At 37.6% G+C, this 21,643-nt stretch overlaps 2 protein-coding genes across 2 annotated transcripts; both read left to right on the forward strand.

Moving 5' to 3' along the window:
- Positions 1 to 8,798: 8,798 nt before the first annotated feature.
- Positions 8,799 to 11,811, forward strand: LOC128223523 (uncharacterized). The gene is made up of 2 exons (XM_052932801.1): positions 8,799 to 9,491; positions 10,285 to 11,811. The coding sequence occupies exons 1-2, from the start codon at positions 8,799 to 8,801 to the stop codon at positions 11,809 to 11,811; spliced, it is 2,220 nt and encodes a 739-aa protein (XP_052788761.1).
- A 2,298-nt stretch (positions 11,812 to 14,109) lies between these two features.
- LOC128224464 (uncharacterized) lies at positions 14,110 to 19,849 on the forward strand. Its single transcript, XM_052934304.1, has 4 exons — positions 14,110 to 14,155; positions 15,190 to 15,334; positions 17,394 to 17,445; positions 19,279 to 19,849. The coding sequence occupies exons 1-4, from the start codon at positions 14,139 to 14,141 to the stop codon at positions 19,365 to 19,367; spliced, it is 303 nt and encodes a 100-aa protein (XP_052790264.1). The 5' UTR covers positions 14,110 to 14,138; the 3' UTR covers positions 19,368 to 19,849.
- The last annotated feature ends 1,794 nt before the right edge of the window (positions 19,850 to 21,643 follow it).

Below are 21,643 nucleotides of genomic sequence, written 5' to 3' on the forward strand. Positions count from 1 at the left end.
TGAATAATAACTTCACAGACCGAAAAACAGCCCCCTGGTTGGATGCAAAAGTGTATTAACTTCACAGACCGAAAAACAGCCCCTGGTTGGGTGCAAAAGTGAATTGACTTCACAGACCTAAAAACAGCCCCTGGTTAGATGCATAAGTGTATTAACTTCACAGATGAAAAACAGCCCCCTGGTTAGATGCTAAAGTATATTGACTTCACAGACTGAAAAACAGCCCCCTGGTTAGATGCAAAAGTGTATTGACTTCACAGACCGAAAACCAGCCCCTGGTTAGATGCTAAAGTGTATTAAATTCACAGACTGAAAAACAGCCCCCTGGTTAGATGCAAAAGTGTATTGACTTCACAGACCGAAAAACAGCCCCCTGGTTAGATGCTAAAGTATATTACCTTCACAGCCAAAAAACAGCCCCCTGGGGATTATAATGACTACTGTCATAGGGTTATAAAATATTTCATAATATCATTGTTGTTTATCAATATTGATTTCAATTTAGTTGAATTAAGCAATAGGAAAAGCTAAAGCATTTGTCTGCACGCAAGGCCACATATGCTAATCATAGATTATAGTCATAATCAGGTTCATACTAAGGACCCTGGCTGAAAAATTTTATTACCGCAAATCAGGTATCGTCATATCTACTTGACAACATGACAATTGTTAAAAGAATTAATGCGCTGCAGTTACAAAATGGGAGATATGGTGACCACTTTTAATAAGCTCAAAAGACTGCAATATTAATATGAATTTTAAAGCAAGCTGAAGAATCTTAAATAAATCTTGGGAAGGTACTGAAGGAATAGTTAATTATTAAAGATGATAAGGCAGAAAATAAAAATGAGTTGACTAAAACACCCTGCCTTACTTTACCTACTACAAATAGTTGAAACCTCCTTAACCAATATCAGGTTGTTGGGCCACTTTAAATAAGCTCATAAGACTGCAACGTTAATATGAATTTGAAAGCAAGCCAGAGAATCTTAAATAAATCTTAAAAGGGTACTGAGGGGAATAGTTAATTATTTTAGACAATAAGGCAGAAAATGGAGATGTGCTGACTAAAACACCCTGCCTTACTTTACCTACTCCAAATAGTCAAAACATCCTCAGCCAGTCTTTCATTGTTTCTTTATACCAGTACAAGTATGTAAATTATACTCTCTGAAATACTAGTTACCTACACCTGCTAGACTTGTTATTAATTACTGGACAGACTGAATCTTCTATTAGTAATTGAATGGCAACATGGTAATAAAGTATCCTACTTAGATCAAAGCATACAACACAAAGGTGTGAATTAGATTCTTATGAGTTCACTTGTCCCAACATCATGAAGAATACCTGAAATCCCAGTCTCAACTCATTTCACAACTATTTGTCATAAACTCAAAATTTATCAAAATTACATATATATATAAATATGTTTTTGCACCTTTTTAAAGGGCATTTTAAAATTATAAGAATTCATGATTAAAACCTTTGGTCAGAAATCCATGGGAAAAATATTCTATAGCCAAGATGTATTTGAGGACAATTCATCATTTATTGACAATTACTCCAGTATAATTATTTTGCTCTTAGACAAAAAAGTTTTTTTTTAAATATTGACAAAAACATTTTATAAACACACTGTATGAGAAGGGCTGGTAGGAATGACAGTTTCATAAGTATTTCCCTTCTCAAAAAATGCGCTTTAAGTGTATCTTTTTCGAACAAATGGCGCATTTATGCTCATAAGCGCATTTTTTCTGCGTTAAAAGCGCATAACTATTTTCTGTGTTAAAAGTGCATATTTTCTGCGTTTAAAGCGTTTTTTTTTTAGAAGGGTTTTGTATGTTTAGTTATTGTGTATGGGTGTGGTTTGAAGAAAAAGTGTTTGTTTTAAGAATAATGTTAAGACAGTTCATGTAAGGAAAATTGGACTGAAGGAAAGTTAAAATTTAAGGAAGATGAACATCTGAATAAGCAAGTAGAACATTTTCAGTTGAATTTAAAGAAAACTATAAATGTTTTTATACAAAAAGGATGAAAAAGGGCAATAAAAAGGTCAAGCTATGAAATGCATGAGAATAAATGAAAATGAAAATCGGAGAGAATTTGAAATATTCATTGTTAAAAATTTGAAATATTTTACTATCATTTACTAGTTGAAAATATTTACTACATATCTTTATGAATACAACTTACGGTGACAGATGCAGCATCTAATGATCCTGTACGCAAGTCCCTTTTAACATGATCAAGCTATATGCACTATTTTTTGTTTTGGTATTATGCGCTTATATTCCTCTTTTGTGAGTTTTGAAACTACATAAGGAACTTAAATTAAAGATTATCATGATAAACTATTTTTTGTTTTGTAAACTAAACTGTAAGTATGAAATTTAGCTAAATGAAATAAGGTTCATACGCTTAAGATTTTCTAATGTAATTAGGCCCAGTATTGTACAATCAAACGTATTTTTCAAATAAATTGTTGCATTACAGATAAATGTGCTTGAAGGAGAGAATAACATAGTCTAAACTAAAGGTAAGTGTGGGAGAAAAACTTAAAACAGTGTGGGACTTGAACCCACGACTGCCAGAATACTAGTAATAAGTATGGTGCTACTAGAGATGAGTAGTAGGGCGGCTGGTTCTTACCCACACATACTACACACTAAATTGAACAAATACTTATATTACGTTATACAATATGATCTTTAAATCCCTCAACATCAATAATCGTAATCAAGCTGGATTTAATTTGGGTTATGAAGCCAAGAAGTCAAGTCACTCTTTCCTGACCTGCTTATACAGTATAGTGAGTATCAAAATATGCTGACTCAGATAATCTAGGTGAATGGAGACTCTTAAAGCTGCACTCTCACAGATTGAACGTTTTGACAACTTTTTTATTTTTTGTCTTGGAATAAGCCATTTTTTTGCGTAAATTAATGGAAACCAGTTATATAAGACTGTTGACAAAAAATAAGATCAAAGTTTTTATATTTAAGAACAAAAATGATGTTTTATGCATTTTTCATAAACCGTTAGTAATGGTTTAAGCCATAAAACATTAACATAAACAAATATGAAAATTGTGATCTCATCTTTTGTCAGCAATCTTTTATCTTTGGTTTGCAGATATTTACGCAAACATTGGCTCGTTCCAAGACAAAAAAAAATAAAAAAAATGTTAAAACGCATATCTGTGAGTGTGCAGCTTTAACGGTCCAGTAACACAGTAATTGGATGAACTGGCTGTTACAACACAGAGGTTACGAAACACTATTTTTCACAAGAATGTAACATATTTTGTAAAAATTTAAACTGAAATGGATAGAGAAGCCTCAACATACAACCATATATTATACTTATATTAATATGTAGTGTACATGAACATAAGTATATGTGATGTTACAGATTGGTATACATACAAGCTCTTGTGGTTTATGATGATCTCTTGTATAAATGATCGAGAAGAATTTATTATTCTCACAGTGGTAAGTTATGAATGTTAAGGGTATAAATGTTGATGAGTGAACATCGTAATTATTTTTTCTGTAGTATTCTATAAATAAACTATAATAGAAGTATAATAAATAACATAGAAATATCGACATGTGTGTGTCTTTATTCCCACAGAAAGCGAAATTATTTAGTGTACAAATATTTTCCTCTTTTTTATTTTTAAATGTAACAAAAGATATTTATTTTGAGGATAAGCAGACACAAACTCAGAAATGAGTCAAATTTAAAAGGGTGACAGTTGAAGAGCCTTATCTGGACTCAAAATGATGCCACTAAAATTAGCTGAATACAAGAGACTTCACAGATAAAGTTTAAATTCATGCTTCTCGCAGTTATTTCAATTAGACTTTTGAATGGACTTGTCCCAATTCTAGCCATTATAAGCACTTAAAGGCATGAATATTGCCAACATTAGCTAGCCCTGCCATATAAAATTTAGATCTTATGCAAGCTTGTTATGTATTTAACCAGTGCCGGGCTTGAGGGCTTGTTGGCTTGTCGGCTCCTGCTTATTTCGACTGGTGCCCTCAAGCTGAATGTTTGAGACTGGACAGACATGTGGTTACCTTACCTGAGTTTCTACAGCGGTCCCGATTTCAATCCCCCAACTGCATGGAACCATACATCTCTGATCCTGTGACAAGAATTATTTGTTTATTAACAAGCTAAATCGAATAATAACAAATGATACATATGTTGACTAAAACTCTAAATAATAAGTAGACAACAAAATGCCTTCAAGCAACCTATTTCTTCCCTTAAATTAAAAAAATATTTTATAATGGGTTATATAATAGCCAATGTTAAAGTGTTTGTACACTGATGACCACATTGATAGACAACACCGATAATGATGATGGACAACACTGACAATGATGATGGACAACACTGACAATGATGATTGATGGAAAACATCACCGCGATGATGGACGACATCGACAACGATGATGGACAACACCAACAATGATGATAGACAACACTGACAATGATGATAGACAACACCGGCAATGATGATGGACAACACAGATGATGATAGACAACACCGGCAATGATGATGGATAACACAGACAATGATGATAGACACCACTGACAATGATGATGGACGACAACGACAACGATCATTGGACGACAACGATAATGGACAACATTGACAACGATGATGGACAACACCGGCAATGATGATAGACAACACAGGCAATGATGATAGACAACACCGGCAATGATGATGGACAACACCGACAATGATGATAGACAACACCAACAATGATGATGGATCACACCGAAAATAATGATGGATGACACTGACAAAGATGATTGACAACACCGACAATGATGATGGACAACACCGACAATGATGATGGACGACATCGACAATGATGATGGACAACACCGGCAATGATGATGGACAACACTGACAATGATGATGGACAACACTGACAATGATGATGGACAACACTGACAATGATGATAGACAACACCGACAATGATGATGGACAACACTGACAATGATGATAGACAACACCGACAATGATGATGGACAACACTGACAATGATGTTAGACAACACTGACAATGATGATAGACAACACCGGCAATGATGATGGACAACACTGACAATGATGATAGACAACACCGACAATGATGATAGACAAAACCCGCAATGATGATGGACAACACCGACAATGAGGATGGACGCCATCGATAATGATGATGGACAACACCGACAATGAGGATGGACGACATCGATAATGATGATGGACAACACTGACAATGATGATAGACAACACTGACAATGATGATCATAAGACAACACTGATAATGATGATGGACAACACTGATAATGATGATAGACAACACCGACAATGATGATGGACAACACCGACAATGATGATAGACAACACCGGCAATGATGATGAACAACACCGACAATGATGATGGACGACATCGACAATGATGATGGACAACACCGATAATGATGATGGACAACACTGACAATGATGATAGACAACACTGACAATGATGATGGACAACACTGACAATGATGATAGACAACACCGGCAATGATGATAGACAACACTGACAATGATGATAGATAACACCGACAATGATGATGGACAACACCGGCAATGATGATAAACAACACCGACAATAATGATGGACAACACAGACAATGATGATAGACAACACCAACAATGATGATAGACAACACCAACAATGATGATGGACAACACCGGCAATGATGATGGACAACACCGACAATGATGATAGACAACACCGGCAATGATGATGGACAACACTGACAATGATGATAGACAACACCGGCAATGATGATGGACAACACTGACAATGATGATAGACAACACTGACAATGATGATGGACAACACCAGCAATGATGATGGACAACACTGACAATGATGATGGACAACACCAGCAACGATGATGGACAACACTGACAATGATGATGGACAACACCGACAATGATGAAAGACAACACGGCAATGATGATGGACAACACCGACAATGATGATAAACAACACTGATAATGATGATGGACAACACTGACAATGATAATAGACAACACCGACAATGATGATGGACAACACCGGCAATGATGATGGACAACACCGACAATGATGATGGACGACATTGACAATGATGATGGACGACACCGACAATGATGATGGACAACACCGGCAATGATGATGGACAACACCGACAATGATGATGGACGACACTGACAATGATGATGGACAACACCGACAATGATGATGGACGACACTGACAATGATGATGGACAACACCGGCAATGATGATGGACAACACCGACAATGATGATAGACAACACCGGCAATGATGATGGACGACACTGACAATGATGATAGCCAACACCGACAATGATGATAGACAACACCGACAATGATGATGGACGACACTGACAATGATGATAGCCAACACGGACAATGATGATGGACGACACCGGCAATGATGATGGACAACACCGACAATGATGATGGACGACACTGACAATGATGATGGACAACACAGACAATGATGATGGACAACACTGACAATGATGATAGACAACACTGACAATGATGATAGACAACACCGGCAATGATGATGGACAACACTGATAATGATGATGGACAACACTGATAATGATGATAGACAACACCGACAATGATGATGGACAACACCGACAATGATGATAGACAACACCGACAATGATGATGGACAACACCGACAATGATGATGGACGACACTGATAATGATGATGGACAACACCGGCAATGATGATAGACAACACTGACAATGATGATAGACAACACCGACAATGATGATTGACGACATCGACAATGATGATAGACAACACCGACAATGATGATAGACAACACTGACAATGATGATAGACAACACAGACAATGATGATAGACAACACTGGCAATGATGATAGACAACACTGGCAATGATGATAGACAACACCGGCAATGATGATAGACAGCACTGACAATGGTGATAGACAACACCAACAATGATGATAGACAACACTAACAATGATGATGGACAACACCGGCAATGATGATGGACAACACTAACAATGATGATAGACAACACCGGCAATGATGATGGACCACACTGACAATGATGATAGACAACACCGGCAATGATGATGGGCAACACCGATAATGATGATAGACAACACTGGCAATGATGATGGACAACACCGACAATGATGATGGACAACATCGACAATGATGATGGACGACATCGACAATGATGATGGACAACACCGGCAATGATGATGGACAACACTGACAATGATGATGGACAACACAGACAATGATGATAGACAACACCGATAATGATGATAGACAACACTGGCAATGATGATGGACAACACCGACAATGATGATGGACGACATAGACAATGATGATGGACGACATCGACAATGATGATGGACAACACCGGCAATGATGATGGACAACACTGACAATGATGATAGACAACACCGGCAATGATGATGGACAACACCGACAATGATGATAGACAACACCGATAATGATGATGGATGACACCATCAATGATGATGGACAACACAGACAATGATGATGGACAACACTGACAATGATGATAGACAACACCAACAATGATGATGGATCACACCGAAAATAATGATGGACGACACTGACAAAGATGATTGACAACACCGACAAGGATGATTGACAACACCGACAATGATGATGGATCACACCAACAACGATGATGGACGACACCGAAAACAATGATGGATAACACCGACAACGATGATGGACGACACCGACAATAAGGATGATTGATGACACTGACAATGAGGATGGACAACACTGACAATGAGGATGGACAACACTGACAATCAATGATGATGGACAACACTGACAATGATGATGAACGACACTGACAATGAGGATGGACAACACCAGCAATGATGATAGACAACATCAATGACAATGATGCCAAGTTCTTACACACCATCAGCAACGACAACAACTGGCTATGACAATACCCCAATTATTTTGTGAACGAGCTAAAAATATTAAATTTAGTTGCCATGTTGAATAACCACTGTGTGTATCATTAATTAGTAATTTACATCATTTGTGAGCTACAGTGACACATAATGGCAGAATTGATTTTTAATTTCAAACCTTGAATAACCTCTCAAACTGTTACAGCCATCAAGGGAGACAATTTGACTTCCTCTGCATGATCTGGGTTGCCTCCCCTATTAGTTCTGACACTGTGGGTCTTTGTCTGGTTCCCTGCTTTCTGATATTCCATCCAGTACCAATAACAATACGGTAAGCAGAATGAACTCCAGAGGCGGGTCTCTGTACTGAAATATTTAGAAATAATCTGACTCCTGGAAACGATATAGGCTCACATTTTGGAGTGCAGGTATAGAAAACTATGATGTATTCTTTTATGCTTCTTGCTGAAATATTATGTTATTTCGGTGGTAATATTTTCACTGCTTCCTGTGCTGCTAAATAAAAATGAACTAGAGTTGAGACACTATGCCAATTCAAACTTTTTCTAAATGACATCATTAAATTAAATTAGATCTTACGCAAAAATTCAACAAAAATTGATCTTCAATAATCGCAGGTAAAATATGAAAAGAATTCACCAGAATGCGCCATTTAAGACTAAAGATAAACAAAATCTGCCTCTCCACTCTACAACATTTAAACCATAAAATTAAGGGTTATTTGGGAAGGGGTACATACATCCTGAAATGCCCCTAGTAGCTGCATGCTACCTCTCTGGACCCTCCAAACCTACCTCTCTGGACCCCCAAACCTACCTCTCTGGACCTTCAAACCAACCTCTCTGGACCCCCAAACCTACCTCTCTGGACCTTCAAACCTACCTCTCTGGACCCCCAAACCTACCTCTCTGGACCTCCAAACCAACCTCTCTGGACCCCCAAACCTACCTCTCTGGACCTTCAAACCTACCTCTCTGGACCCACCAAACCTACCTCTCTGGACCCTTTAAACCTACCTCTCTGGACCCCAAACCTACCTCTCTGGACCTCCAAACCTACCTCTCTGGACCTCCAAACCTACCTCTCTGGACCCCAAACCTACCTCTCTGGACCTCCAAACCTACCTCTCTGGACCAACAAACCTACCTCTCTGGATCTCCAGACCTACCTCTCTGGACCTCCAAACCTACCTCTCTGGACCCCCAACCCTACCTCTCTGGACCAACAAACCTACCTCTCTGGACCTCCAAACCTACCTCTCTGGACCCCCGAACCTACCTCTCTGGACCCTCCAAACCTACCTCTCTGGACCAACAAACCTACCTCTCTGGACCTCCAAACCTACCTCTCTGGACCCCCGAACCTACCTCTCTGGACCCTCCAAACCTACCTCTCTGGACCTCCAAACCAACCTCTCTGGACCCCAAAACCTGCCTCTTTGTACCCCAAAATCTACCTCTCTGTACCCTAAAATCTACCTCTCTGTACCCCAAAACCTACCTCTCTGTACCCCAAAATCTACCTTTCTTCAAACCCAAATCTACCTCTCTGTACCCCAAAATCTACCTCTCTGTACCCCAAAATCTACCTCTCTGTACCCCAAAACCTACCTCTCTGTACCCCAAAATCTACCTTTCTTCAAACCCAAATCTACCTCTCTGTACCCCAAAATCTACCTCTCTGTACCCCAAAATCTACCTCTCTGTACCCCAAAATCTACCTCTCTGTACCCCAAAATCTACCTTTCTTCAAACCCAAATCTACCTCTCTGTACCCCAAAATCTACCTTTCATCAAACCCAAACCTACTTCTCTGGACCTCCAAACCTACCTCTCTGGACCCCAAAATCTATCTCTCTGGACCTCCAAACCTACCTCTCTGGACCCCAAAATCTTCCTCTCTGGACCTCCAAACCAACCTCTCTGGACCCCAAAACCTGCCTCTCTGTACCCCAAAATCTACCTCTCTGTACCCTAAAATCTACCTCTCTGTGCCCCAAAATCTACTTCTCTGTACCCCAAAATCTACCTCTCTGTACCCCAAAATCTACCTCTCTGTACCCCAAAATCTACCTTTCTTCAAACCCAAATCTACCTCTCTGTACCCCAAAATCTACCTTTCATCAAACCCAAACCTACTTCTCTGGACCTCCAAACCTACCTCTCTGGACCCCAAAATCTATCTCTCTGGACCTCCAAACCAACCTCTCTGGACCCCCAAACCAACCTCTCAGGACCTTCCAACCTACCTCTCTGGACCTCCAAACCTACCTCTCTGGACCTCCAAACCTACCTCTCTGGACCTCCAAACCAACCTCTCTGTACCCCAAAATCTGCCTCTCTGGACCCCCAAAATCTGCCTCTCTGTACCCCAAAATCTGCCTCTCTGTACCCCAAAATCTACCTCTTTGGTACCCCAAAATCTGCCTCTCTGTACCCCAAAATCTACCTCTATGTACCCCAAAATCTATCTCTCTGTACCCCAAAATCTGCCTCTCTGTACCCCAAAATCTGCCTTCTGTACCCCAAAATCTGCCTCTCTGTACCCCAAAATCTACCTCTCTGTACCCCAAAATCTACCTCTCTGTACCCCAAAATCTGCCTCTCTGTACCCCAAAATCTACCTCTCTGTACCCCAAAATCTGCCTCTCTGTACCCCAAAATCTACCTCTCTGGACCTCCAAAATCTGCCTCTCTGTACCCCAAAATCTACCTCTCTGGACCTCCAAAATCTGCCTCTCTGTACCCCAAAATCTACCTCTCTGTACCCCAAAATCTGCCTCTCTGTACCCCAAAATCTACCTCTCTGTACCCCAAAATCTACCTCTCTGTACCCCAAAATCTGCCTCTCTGTACCCCAAAATCTACCTTTCATCAAACCCAAACCTACTTCTCTGGACCTCCAAACCTACCTCTCTGGACCCCAAAATCTATCTCTCTGGACCTCCAAACCAACCTCTCTGGACCCCCAAACCAACCTCTCAGGACCTTCCAACCTACCTCTCTGGACCTCCAAACCTACCTCTCTGGACCTCCAAACCTACCTCTCTGGACCTCCAAACCAACCTCTCTGTACCCCAAAATCTGCCTCTCTGGACCCCCAAAATCTGCCTCTCTGTACCCCAAAATCTGCCTCTCTGTACCCCAAAATCTACCTCTTTGGTACCCCAAAATCTGCCTCTCTGTACCCCAAAATCTACCTCTATGTACCCCAAAATCTATCTCTCTGTACCCCAAAATCTGCCTCTCTGTACCCCAAAATCTGCCTTCTGTACCCCAAAATCTGCCTCTCTGTACCCCAAAATCTACCTCTCTGTACCCCAAAATCTACCTCTCTGTACCCCAAAATCTGCCTCTCTGTACCCCAAAATCTACCTCTCTGTACCCCAAAATCTGCCTCTCTGTACCCCAAAATCTACCTCTCTGGACCTCCAAAATCTGCCTCTCTGTACCCCAAAATCTACCTCTCTGGACCTCCAAAATCTGCCTCTCTGTACCCCAAAATCTACCTCTCTGTACCCCAAAATCTGCCTCTCTGTACCCCAAAATCTGCCTCTCTGTACCCCAAAATCTACCTCTCTGTACCCCAAAATCTGCCTCTCTGTACCCCAAAATCAGCCTCTCCAGACCCGCAAATCTACCTTTCTTCAAACCCAAATCTGCCTCTCTGTTACTGCAACAGGTTCACATTTTGGAATACTGTATGCCAATTTAAATTCTATTCATTGGAAAATTCAGAAAAATTCAACCCAGCAAAGTAAACATGTTATTTAAGTGACATATACACCAAATTACAACAACTCCTGAAGAAGGAGTAAACATATATACAAATATTTCTCTGAAAACCTTTAAACAAAATCATGTATTTGGAGAGAAATACTGCTAATAAATTTGTCTCAATATCTCTTGAAATGGGAGCAACCAAATCCTTAGGGAAGTTATGTGATAATTTATGTGATAATTCTGCTAAAATACTGCGAATTATGGAAACAAACCAAATCCTGCATACTTACAAAAACTAACAAAAGCTCGATATGACAATATCTATACATTGAACCAAGATTGAGAGTATTATCTTTGTTTTCATCTTTCGCATATCGGCTCCAGTAGGAGGAGCTTAACCACGCAACTACTAAATTACTGATAAATTCACTCATACCCACCATAGTTCTTGATTGCTGTTCTTCACAACAATTGTACAAAATAGGTTTCTATCCACATTACTGTCTTGAATAAATATTTACAGCCGAACAGCTCAAACTCATTTGGCTGGAACTTCTCTTTGGCTCAAATTGGATGTGAAGGATTGATTTCTTTATACTAAAGGAAAGCATTCCCGCTAATGGTTCAAATTTCCTGAGTCTGAATTTCCTGGCTGTCCCCTGGCATCTTGAACAAACATGGTTCGACTGTACATCTTGGGTAAATGGTCCAGGACTTACCAGTTTAACATTGACGCAACAATTAGCTTGTTCAAAAATGTACATGTATTTTTAGTCTTAAATGGTGCATTCTGGTAATTTCTTTTCATATTTTACCGGTGATCATTGAAGATCAATTTTTGTTGAATTTTTGCGTAAGATAAAAATTTAATGATGTTATTTTAAAAAAGTTCAATCCAGCATAGTGTCTCAACTCTACTTTATTTTTAATAAGTAGTACAGAAATACACATTGCCTAGCTTATTCTGTGTTTTTTTCACATTTTTTTAACTAGGGCTAGGGTCCATGGAATTATGAAAATATCTACACATTACATTGTGAATTTACCACAATAGTATATTTCAAACAAAGCCAAGATCCTGGGTCTGAAGAAATTTAAGACTGCATTTTGTGTGCAACATTTATGCCCCATTTGCAGTCAGCAGAATGAATTTATAAAACCAGGTACCGGTAGCTAAGATTTCATGCTTGTCTATCCAGGAGTTTTATTTCAATGACTCTAACCTTTTGGCCATTTATCTGTCAATCTAACCTTAGAGATTCAACTACAGATAAAATCATTTGAATTACAGTCTATCATGCTGAAATAAAAGATATCATTGAAGATCAAGGGAGATCTATATCATGAAAATAACTGATGGCTCTTAAAATTGAGTGAAATGGGGTGGAAAATAGACTTTTTATATTGCCGATATTGGACTCTTTCATTAAAGATAGTAAAAAAGCATTTATTTCAATTACAACAATAACCCAGGTGACCCTGCATCACTCTGCTTGGCTGCTTGCATACTCGTTCTGGCTTCCATAACTTTAAAAGCAATTTTTATTTTTTGACATTTACCTATATAAAGGTCAATCAGCACTAAAAACCTGTTTCGATGAAGTTCTTTAGCTACATGCTTACCTACGTGTAGGCATACTTTATTATGCCCAGACATACAAGGCACACTCCAGTTGGTATATAATGATAATTTAATATATGGAAAAAAATAATGAAAGCATGTCAACAGCTTACTCAAGTGTGAGTACAATTCAAAACACTACAACTAGGCCTATGGCAGCTAATGTAGTCGACATTTCTTTGCAAAATGGAAAACAGGCTCCATCATTGAAGTGATTGATTTGTAGCAAAGTTTGATTTGAATTAATTGATATTTTGTAAGCTCTAAGACGTAATACATTGATGTATCATGATACTTTGACACTTACGAAGTTAAATTTCATCTCAATTATGGCCCTTTATTATGTCTTGTGGTGTGAGAAAAAGCGTATTGAATCGTTATTTTTATTCTTTAATTTCATGGTCAAGACCGATTTAACTGTAGCAAGGACATGCCATATGCAACTACTTAATGTTAGCTAGGGGCAACTAGTTTAGTTCTGCATAATACATGCAAATATCTGTGGTAATGATGCCCTGAAGGTTAGAATATCTAGCGTCTTAAATAGGTCTAATAAAACTCTGCAAACATCAATTTAAAGCAGCAAAAAGAGAATAAATTATTTATATTTTAAAAGTACATCGATCCTTATTTGGGAGCCTACCATAATGTTTTTGCTATTTCAATAAAGAGAGAAAAAAAACTTTAATCGTAAAATTAGTGGCCTTTTTATTTCAAAGGGAAGTAACTTAATTCAATCTAAAAATGGCGACCTTGGTGAAGTAAGTGAGAACATTTCGTCATTTTTGTGACATATTTTGATATTATCTGTATATAATCTCGTACTTGAATTGAATATTAACTTAAAATCACTTATTTTCCATTATTTACGTGAAAAATGTTAAGAAATGTAGAGAAGTTAAATGATAATCTGTGTTTTTAAAATCTAATGTTAATTCGGACAGCACATGCATTCGGATATCTTGATTAAAAAGCACTTGTTTCAGGAAGTTTGACCTGTAAACGTGTGTTCCGTCATTCTTAGTAAATTAATAATGATCTGTTTTCATCCGTCTTATGTTGACCTGTTTATTAAATGATAACATATGTAATTGGAAGCTACAACTACGATGTATTCAGTTTGGTGATATATCCGTTAACCACAATAATGCGCATTAAGGGAAGGAAACCTTTTTATCGTTCAGATATTCATTATGTTCCCTTAATGTGCATAGAGTCGCCAAAACAAAAACCATCATAGACTCGGAAGTGGCTGTTTATATGGACTTAATTTCGGACATATCTGGTGGTAGTATAATGCACCAGTCAATTGTCCAGGGACTTGCGGGGACTTTGACTTTTGGTCCAGCCAACCCTGGGTAAAATGACCGCCCTGCTGGGACCAACTGATGGTCAAATCCCCGCAAAATGCCCCCACACCCCAGGGAGCCTAAGTAAGGCAAATTCCCCGCTATATTTTGCTCAAAGACAAAACCACCGCATTCACCCGGCACTGCGGGGCCACCTGAAAGGTAGAAACACGGCCCATTTCGACAGTTGACAGCTAGCTTCAAATAAGGAATAGAAAATAAACAAAGATGATTCATTGTTAGACACAACAATCAAGAATTGAATGAAAAAAAAGTGTGAAAAAAAAGTTCTTCAATCACAATGTAAGTTGGGATAGCCTTTTAAAATTTCACCAAAATAACAAATAAAAACTTAACTAATATTAATTTGAATCAGAAGCAGCTAAATATTAATAATATTGGTTGGGAATAATTATCTATTTTTAATAAATGTTGATTTATTTCAGAGGCATCGGTAAACTTGGTATAGCAATAGGAGCAGTTGCAGCCACTGCAAGTCTTGGTATATGGAGCGGAGACACACGGAAGAGTGAGGCAGCATTGCAGCGGGTTAAGTCATCAGTGCCCAGCGCTGAGCAGTATATTCAAAAGGTACAACATTCTTGCCAAATGATATCTTAGTTTAGTAGCATCATTCACGAGTCGGACAGCCTTGCCTTGCGCTGAGCAGTATATCGAAAAGGTACAACATTCTTGTCAAATAATATCTTCATGAGTTTAGTAGTATCATTCATGAGTTAGACAGCCTTGCCTAGCGCTGGGCAGCATATTAAAAAGGTTCAACATTCTGTTCATATCTTAATTTAGTAGTATCAATCATGGGTCGGAGAGCATTGCCTAGTGCTGAGCAGTTTATTGTAAGATTCACATTCTTGCCAATTGATATCTTAGTTTAGTAGCATCATTCATGAGCCTGACAGCATTGCCTAGTGCTGGGCAGTATATCGAAAAGGTACAACATTCTTTTCAAATGATATCTTCATTTAGTTTATCATGCAAGATTAAGACAGCCTTACCTGCGGCTGAGTATTATAGCAAAAAGATACACCATAGTGTCAAATAAAAACTTATTTTTGTAGTATCACTAATGAGTTGGACAGCCTTGCCTAGCCCTGGGCAGTATATTAAAAAGGTTCAACATTCTGCTCACATTCTATCTTTGTTTAGTAGTATTATGTAAGATTCAGACAGCCTAACCTGGTGCTGGGCAGTATATCGAAAAGGTACAACATTCTTGCCAATTGATATCTTAGTTTAGTAGCATCATTCATGAGCCAGACAGCCTTGCCTAGCACTGGGCAGTATATCGAAAAGGTACAACATTCTTGCCAATTGATATCTTAGTTTAGTAGCATCATTCATGAGCCAGACAGCCTTGCCTAGCGCTGGGCAGTATATCGAAAAGGTACAACATTCTTGCCAATTGATATCTTAGTTTAGTAGCATCATTCATGAGCCAGACAGCCTTGCCTAGCGCTGGGCAGTATATCGAAAAGGTACAACATTCTTGTCAAATAATAACTTAGTTTAGTGGTATCACACAAGAGTGGGACCACCTTGCATAGGGCTCAGCAGTATATTAAAAAGGTACAACATTCTGTCAAGTTATATCTTCATTTTAGTAGTATATCGCAGGTGTTGGACCACTTTTCCTATCACACAAGTGGTGAACCGGTTTGTCTAGTGCTGAGCAGTATTCTGCTCGATAATAACTTTATTTAGATTTTTTTAGTAGCATCATGCAAGAGACCAACTGCCTTGCCTTAGCGCTTAGCAAAACATCAGAGAGGTACAGCTTCCTTTCAAATAATATCTAAGTTAAGAGTCAGACTGCTTTGCTGGGCAGTAAATCAGAATGTAAAAATTCTTGTCTACTGATATCCTAGTATGGTAGAGTTGTGCAAGAGTTAGGGACCAGGCAGTGAAATTCTAAATGATGTATTTTATAATTTGCTATCTATTAAGGTTTAAATATTTTATCTTTTTATCAGAGCCTTTCAGCAGAGGGAGTCCGAAAGATAGTTTTCAGAAGTTTGTAATGACTGTACATGTCCATTTTTAATTATGAGATTTTCAAAAAGTTTGATTCCCAGAGCAAAAGATTTTTTCAAATGTGAGTTAAAGTGAAAGCTCTGATTTCAATAAATAGGTGTCAGCTGGTTACAGTCTTACATCATAAACCTGATGATATGAGGCTTGAATTGCTTGACTATGAATGGTTCAAACTTTGTATGCATCTCAAGAATGTTTAGCTTGTTTTTCACAGAAGAAAGTTGTGGGATTGTCATTGCTATCACTTGATTATTGTGTTAAATCTTAAACCTTGTCCTTTTGACATATTTAACTGAAACTTGGTACATAATTTTCATGTTCCTAGAAACAATGCACACATGAACAGCAAGGCTATTAACTTTGGCTTTAAAAAATGTTGAATCATGCCAGATTTTTTTAATGAACAAAACAGCAACTCTCCTTGATGCTCTTGTTGTTAAAAATGATATTTGAGGTGCTGGTGGTGAGTTTATCAACTTGTCAGAGGACTTGTCAAATGCAAACCATACTCCGCCTGTCAGCAAATATACCGTCCCTATATTGACTATCATAAAATATGTTGAACAAATGTAAAAGATATATTTTCTTCTTTTTCCAGATTCCCAATCCTTCAGCAGTTGGGCGTGATTTGTCGAATCAATGGAATTCTGGTACTGTCATGTTATTATTTTAATTTAATTAATTACATTTAAATGAACAATTCAACTGTAGATGTATACATACATACATGTGTCTCGTCATAATGGACTGTATTCGATAACGTCACAACTGATGTATGAAGTCTGCATGTACCTGTGCTTTATAAAGCTCTTGTAACTTGTTCATTATGAGCTGGTCTGTTTTTTGAAGGAACAATAGAAATATAGAGAGCATTGTCATGGCGTCTTTAACCTTTGCCGTGACTAAAAATTGGTGTGAACACTAAGTCTTTAACCTTTGCCTTAACTAAAAATTGGTGTGAACACTAAGTCTTTAACCTTAATGCCGTAACTAAAAATTGGTGTGAACACTTAGTCTTTAACCTTAATGCCGTAACTAAAAATTGGTGTGAACGCTAAGTCTTTAACCTTAATGCCTTAACTAAAAATTGGTGTGAACACTAAGTCTTTAACCTTAATGCCGTAACTAAAAATTGGTGTGAACGCTAAGTCTTTAACCTTTGCCGTAACTAAAAATTGGTGTGAACGCTAAGTCTTTAACCTTTGCCGTAACTAAAAATTGGTGTGAACGCCGAGTCTTTAACCTTAATGCCGTAACTAAAAATTGGTGTGAACGCTAAGTCTTTAACCTTTGCCGTAACTAAAAATTGGTGTGAACACTTAGTCTTTAACCTTTGCCGTGACTAAAAATTGGTGTGAACACTTAGTCTTTAACCTTAATGCTTTAACTAAAAATTGATGTGAACACTAAGTCTTTAACCTTTGACGTAACTAAAAATTGGTGTGAACACTTAGTCTTTAACCTTTGCCATTATACCTAAAAATTGGTGTGAACACTAAGTCTTTAACCTTTGCCATACCTAAAAATTGGTGTGAACACTAAGTCTTTAACCGTTGCCGTAACTAAAAATCATAGCTGATATTTAAATGAACTTTGGTACACATGTTGATAGAGACAATACATGTATATCAAAGCCTATATATTTTGGTTTAATAATTGTTAAGTTATGCTGCCTTTTTTGACTGAAAAAGTAACAGATGAGCAGTGGCATTTACTCGATGGCGCTCTTGTAATGACTTTAGGATATGCCCTCAATGATGTCCCCTACCTAAGATAGGATGTCACCTGGTTGTTAAGGATGTGGTATGACAAACACTTTTTGTGTGTTACAATTTCTGTTTTTGCTGCTGACTTGGCCATTTGGACCGAAATTGAAAAAAACAACAGTTTTAGGACCGATTTTTTAGCCATTTTCTGTAACTGCAACCAGTCCAGCAAGGTTAAAATCGGTCCAGACCGGCAAATTTTTTATTTTTAGAAGCCCTGCTTGTGATAGTGTTTATTTTCATTAATAACATAAAAAAAACAGTGTTTAAGGCAACTCGGCCTACCTGGCAAAACCCTTCATCCCTTTTTTGTACCTTAGATAAAAAATTCTAAATTTAGCAATTGTTGACCATTTGTGTTGATTACAATGAAAAAACAAAGTAATAATGATTAAATTCAGAATATACTGAAACTTCTACATACATGGTAGCCTTTTATGACTTGCTTCGCTGTTATGACTTTATCCTTACCCTACCAAGCATTTTTGAGACCGTTGCCCTAAACTCTATATTATTCTTTTCAGCTCAACTAAACCTTCCCCTTGCATATACACCAAGAATACAATCAGTATTTCATGGTGGGAGCTTGACACTAAACAGACGAAACTCCTTTAATATTCAAATTAAAACAGTTGCAACTGTCATGTGTTGAGCCCATGATCAAGTCTTTGTAATTTGTATACAAATTTGCAACCCGTGTATTGCCTCCTGTTTCAGGGATCCAGACAGTATTTCATTGGGTGATGGACGTGCCACAGAAAACGTGTCAAGCCGTAAAAGACGCTCTGGGCAGTGGTGACAAGTGAACAATGTGGTGTGGTCAAAGCCATCTGTTTTATTTATCATTTGCCTACAATGTAGAATGGCTCTTGCCAGCAGATTTTCAAGTTTCAACATATTTTTTAAAGTTAAAATAAATGCATTATGGAGTTATTTTACTTAATATTTTAAACCGACTCCCAACAGCAACTGGCAGTTTTTCATTTCAACACTATTTTGTGATATCAAACCATAAGTATTATGGCTTTATAGTGATATGGTTTAGTGGAACGTGAACAGTGAATTTGCATCTATTTGATTGAAGTAATGAAAATGAGTGTCTGTTATTGATGTCAAAAAATAACTTAAAAGTTACCAGGTAGTGGTTCTTTTCTTTATTTAGAAACAATTCATGTACCTGTATGGAAAATCTGAAATATTTTGGGAAAACAATCTGAGTCAAATAGTTCATCATAATGTTGTAATAATAGAAATTGTTTTGTTTTATATCATTAAACTTTGATCGAAGTGTTTTTGTCCATTGTATTCTACCCAGTTAATTGATTGAAATGGTTAAATAGGGCATCTTGAAATGGTTGGATAATAGATGTCTTTACACGTAATTCAAGCTTTCAATATTCCGAAGGCAGACAAAACAACCTGCAAAATCCTGTTTTCAAAAGCTTTTAATTGAACATAATGTTCATAACAATATATATTGTACAAGCCTTTCATATGCCCCATGCTTGGCACAAATGTTCACGACATACAGCTGGGCGCATGTTCCAGCAACCCACTTTAGTTTAAACATATTTATTTTACAATGATTGTGAAACAAGTTATTACAACATTATATTAATCACTCTCGTTGGCACGATGTCGAGCAATAGTGCGGTCTTGTGTTGTGGGGATAACTGGAGTACCTGAAGGTAATTCACTTGTCCAGCTTGGTGACCACAAACTAAACTCACATACACCCAGGCTGGTAATCGAAGCCGGGTCGCCTAGGTGAGAAGTGAGTGCGCTAACCTCTTCAAGGTCAAGGTCACAATAAGGGCTAGATTTGTAGCCAATTTTCATGTCTGACCTTTGACTCCTCAACGGAAGGAAATATTTCAAAATATCTTCAGATCAAACTGACCTGCATAGTTATGGTTTCATCTTCCATCCTTTAGAGTCAAGGTCATACTTATGGTCAAAGTTCAGATAGTAATTTCTCTTGTCCAATACATAACTTCTTAACTTAAAGAAATTTAAAACCATTTGGCACTATTGTTTTCCACATTAGCTTAACATGATGTGTGCAATTGCTTCAGCTAACGTCCTTCAAGTTGGGGGTCAGGCTTTAGGACCACAGATCGGATACTTCATAACTCCTCTAGAAATGAAAGGTTTTCAAAATTACTTGGTACAAATGTTCACTACTTCTTTTTGACACCGATTTGCATAACAATTGGCACTTAAATCGCTGACAAGAAAAAGGAAGATAAATACTTAACACAGATATAATTGTAGTAATTTATTTTGAATAACAAAATAGTAACATCCCATACACAATCTATTTATAAAAAAAAATCAGTTTGAAATTCTTATTTATTAGTCATCAATTAGAGTATGAAGATATTTAAGTTAAAGAAATATCTTGGAAAGAAATCCAATAAAGTACACTTAATTTCATCCATTTCATTGAATACTCCAGCGTATTTATAACCTATATGATATCATAAAGGTTGTGAATATGCTGGGGTGCCGAGGATGACTTTATTTCAACATCACAAGACAATTATTCATATAATAACAGTACTTTAACTGAACACAGAGATCAAATCTGAGATAGACACAATGTTGTACACATCTGAAGCAATTGTATAAACCTGTTTTTTTTTTTGGTTTAGCTACATATATAATTTAGATACATATTCATATAATTTAATTCTAACATAAGACGGCATAATGGAAGAAAAAAATGCCTCTAACATGGTAATTTTTTGTTAGATGTTTTCCTTCATTAAAAGAAGGGAATGTTGGCAAGAGGATGGGTAAAATCATTTACTTTTTAAGGAGGTAATTGGGACGGAAATCGGCCCCAAAATCACTAGAAAGACAACCCTGAAGATACCCCTTGTTACTTCTCCATCCACAGTCTAATAGGTACAGCTTTTTACTCTTAAGTTGTATAATGAGAGGATTAACTAGGGGCGGCTGATGTGGCCACTTCTCTATAAAGCAAAGGGTTACCAAGAATGTCACCTTGCGCCAACACTAATGCTCTCCAACAATAATGCTCTGTTTCTTCCTATTGAAATTTCAGTCGATCTTTACA

Source organism: Mya arenaria, chromosome 17 (assembly GCF_026914265.1).
Source record: "Mya arenaria isolate MELC-2E11 chromosome 17, ASM2691426v1".
Lineage (NCBI taxonomy): Eukaryota > Metazoa > Mollusca > Bivalvia > Myida > Myidae > Mya > Mya arenaria.

Coding starts and splice junctions, on each gene's coding strand:
- LOC128223523 (XM_052932801.1), top strand. CDS start 8,799: ATGCCCCTAGTAGCTGCATGCTACCTCTCTGGACCCTCCAAACCTACC. Junction 9,492..10,284: donor ACCCCAAAACCTGCCTCTTT/GTACCCCAAAAT, acceptor CCAACCTCTCAG/GACCTTCCAACCTACCTCTC.
- LOC128224464 (XM_052934304.1), top strand. Junction 15,335..17,393: donor CTGAGCAGTATATTCAAAAG/GTACAACATTCT, acceptor TTCTTTTTCCAG/ATTCCCAATCCTTCAGCAGT. Junction 17,446..19,278: donor GTCGAATCAATGGAATTCTG/GTACTGTCATGT, acceptor CTCCTGTTTCAG/GGATCCAGACAGTATTTCAT.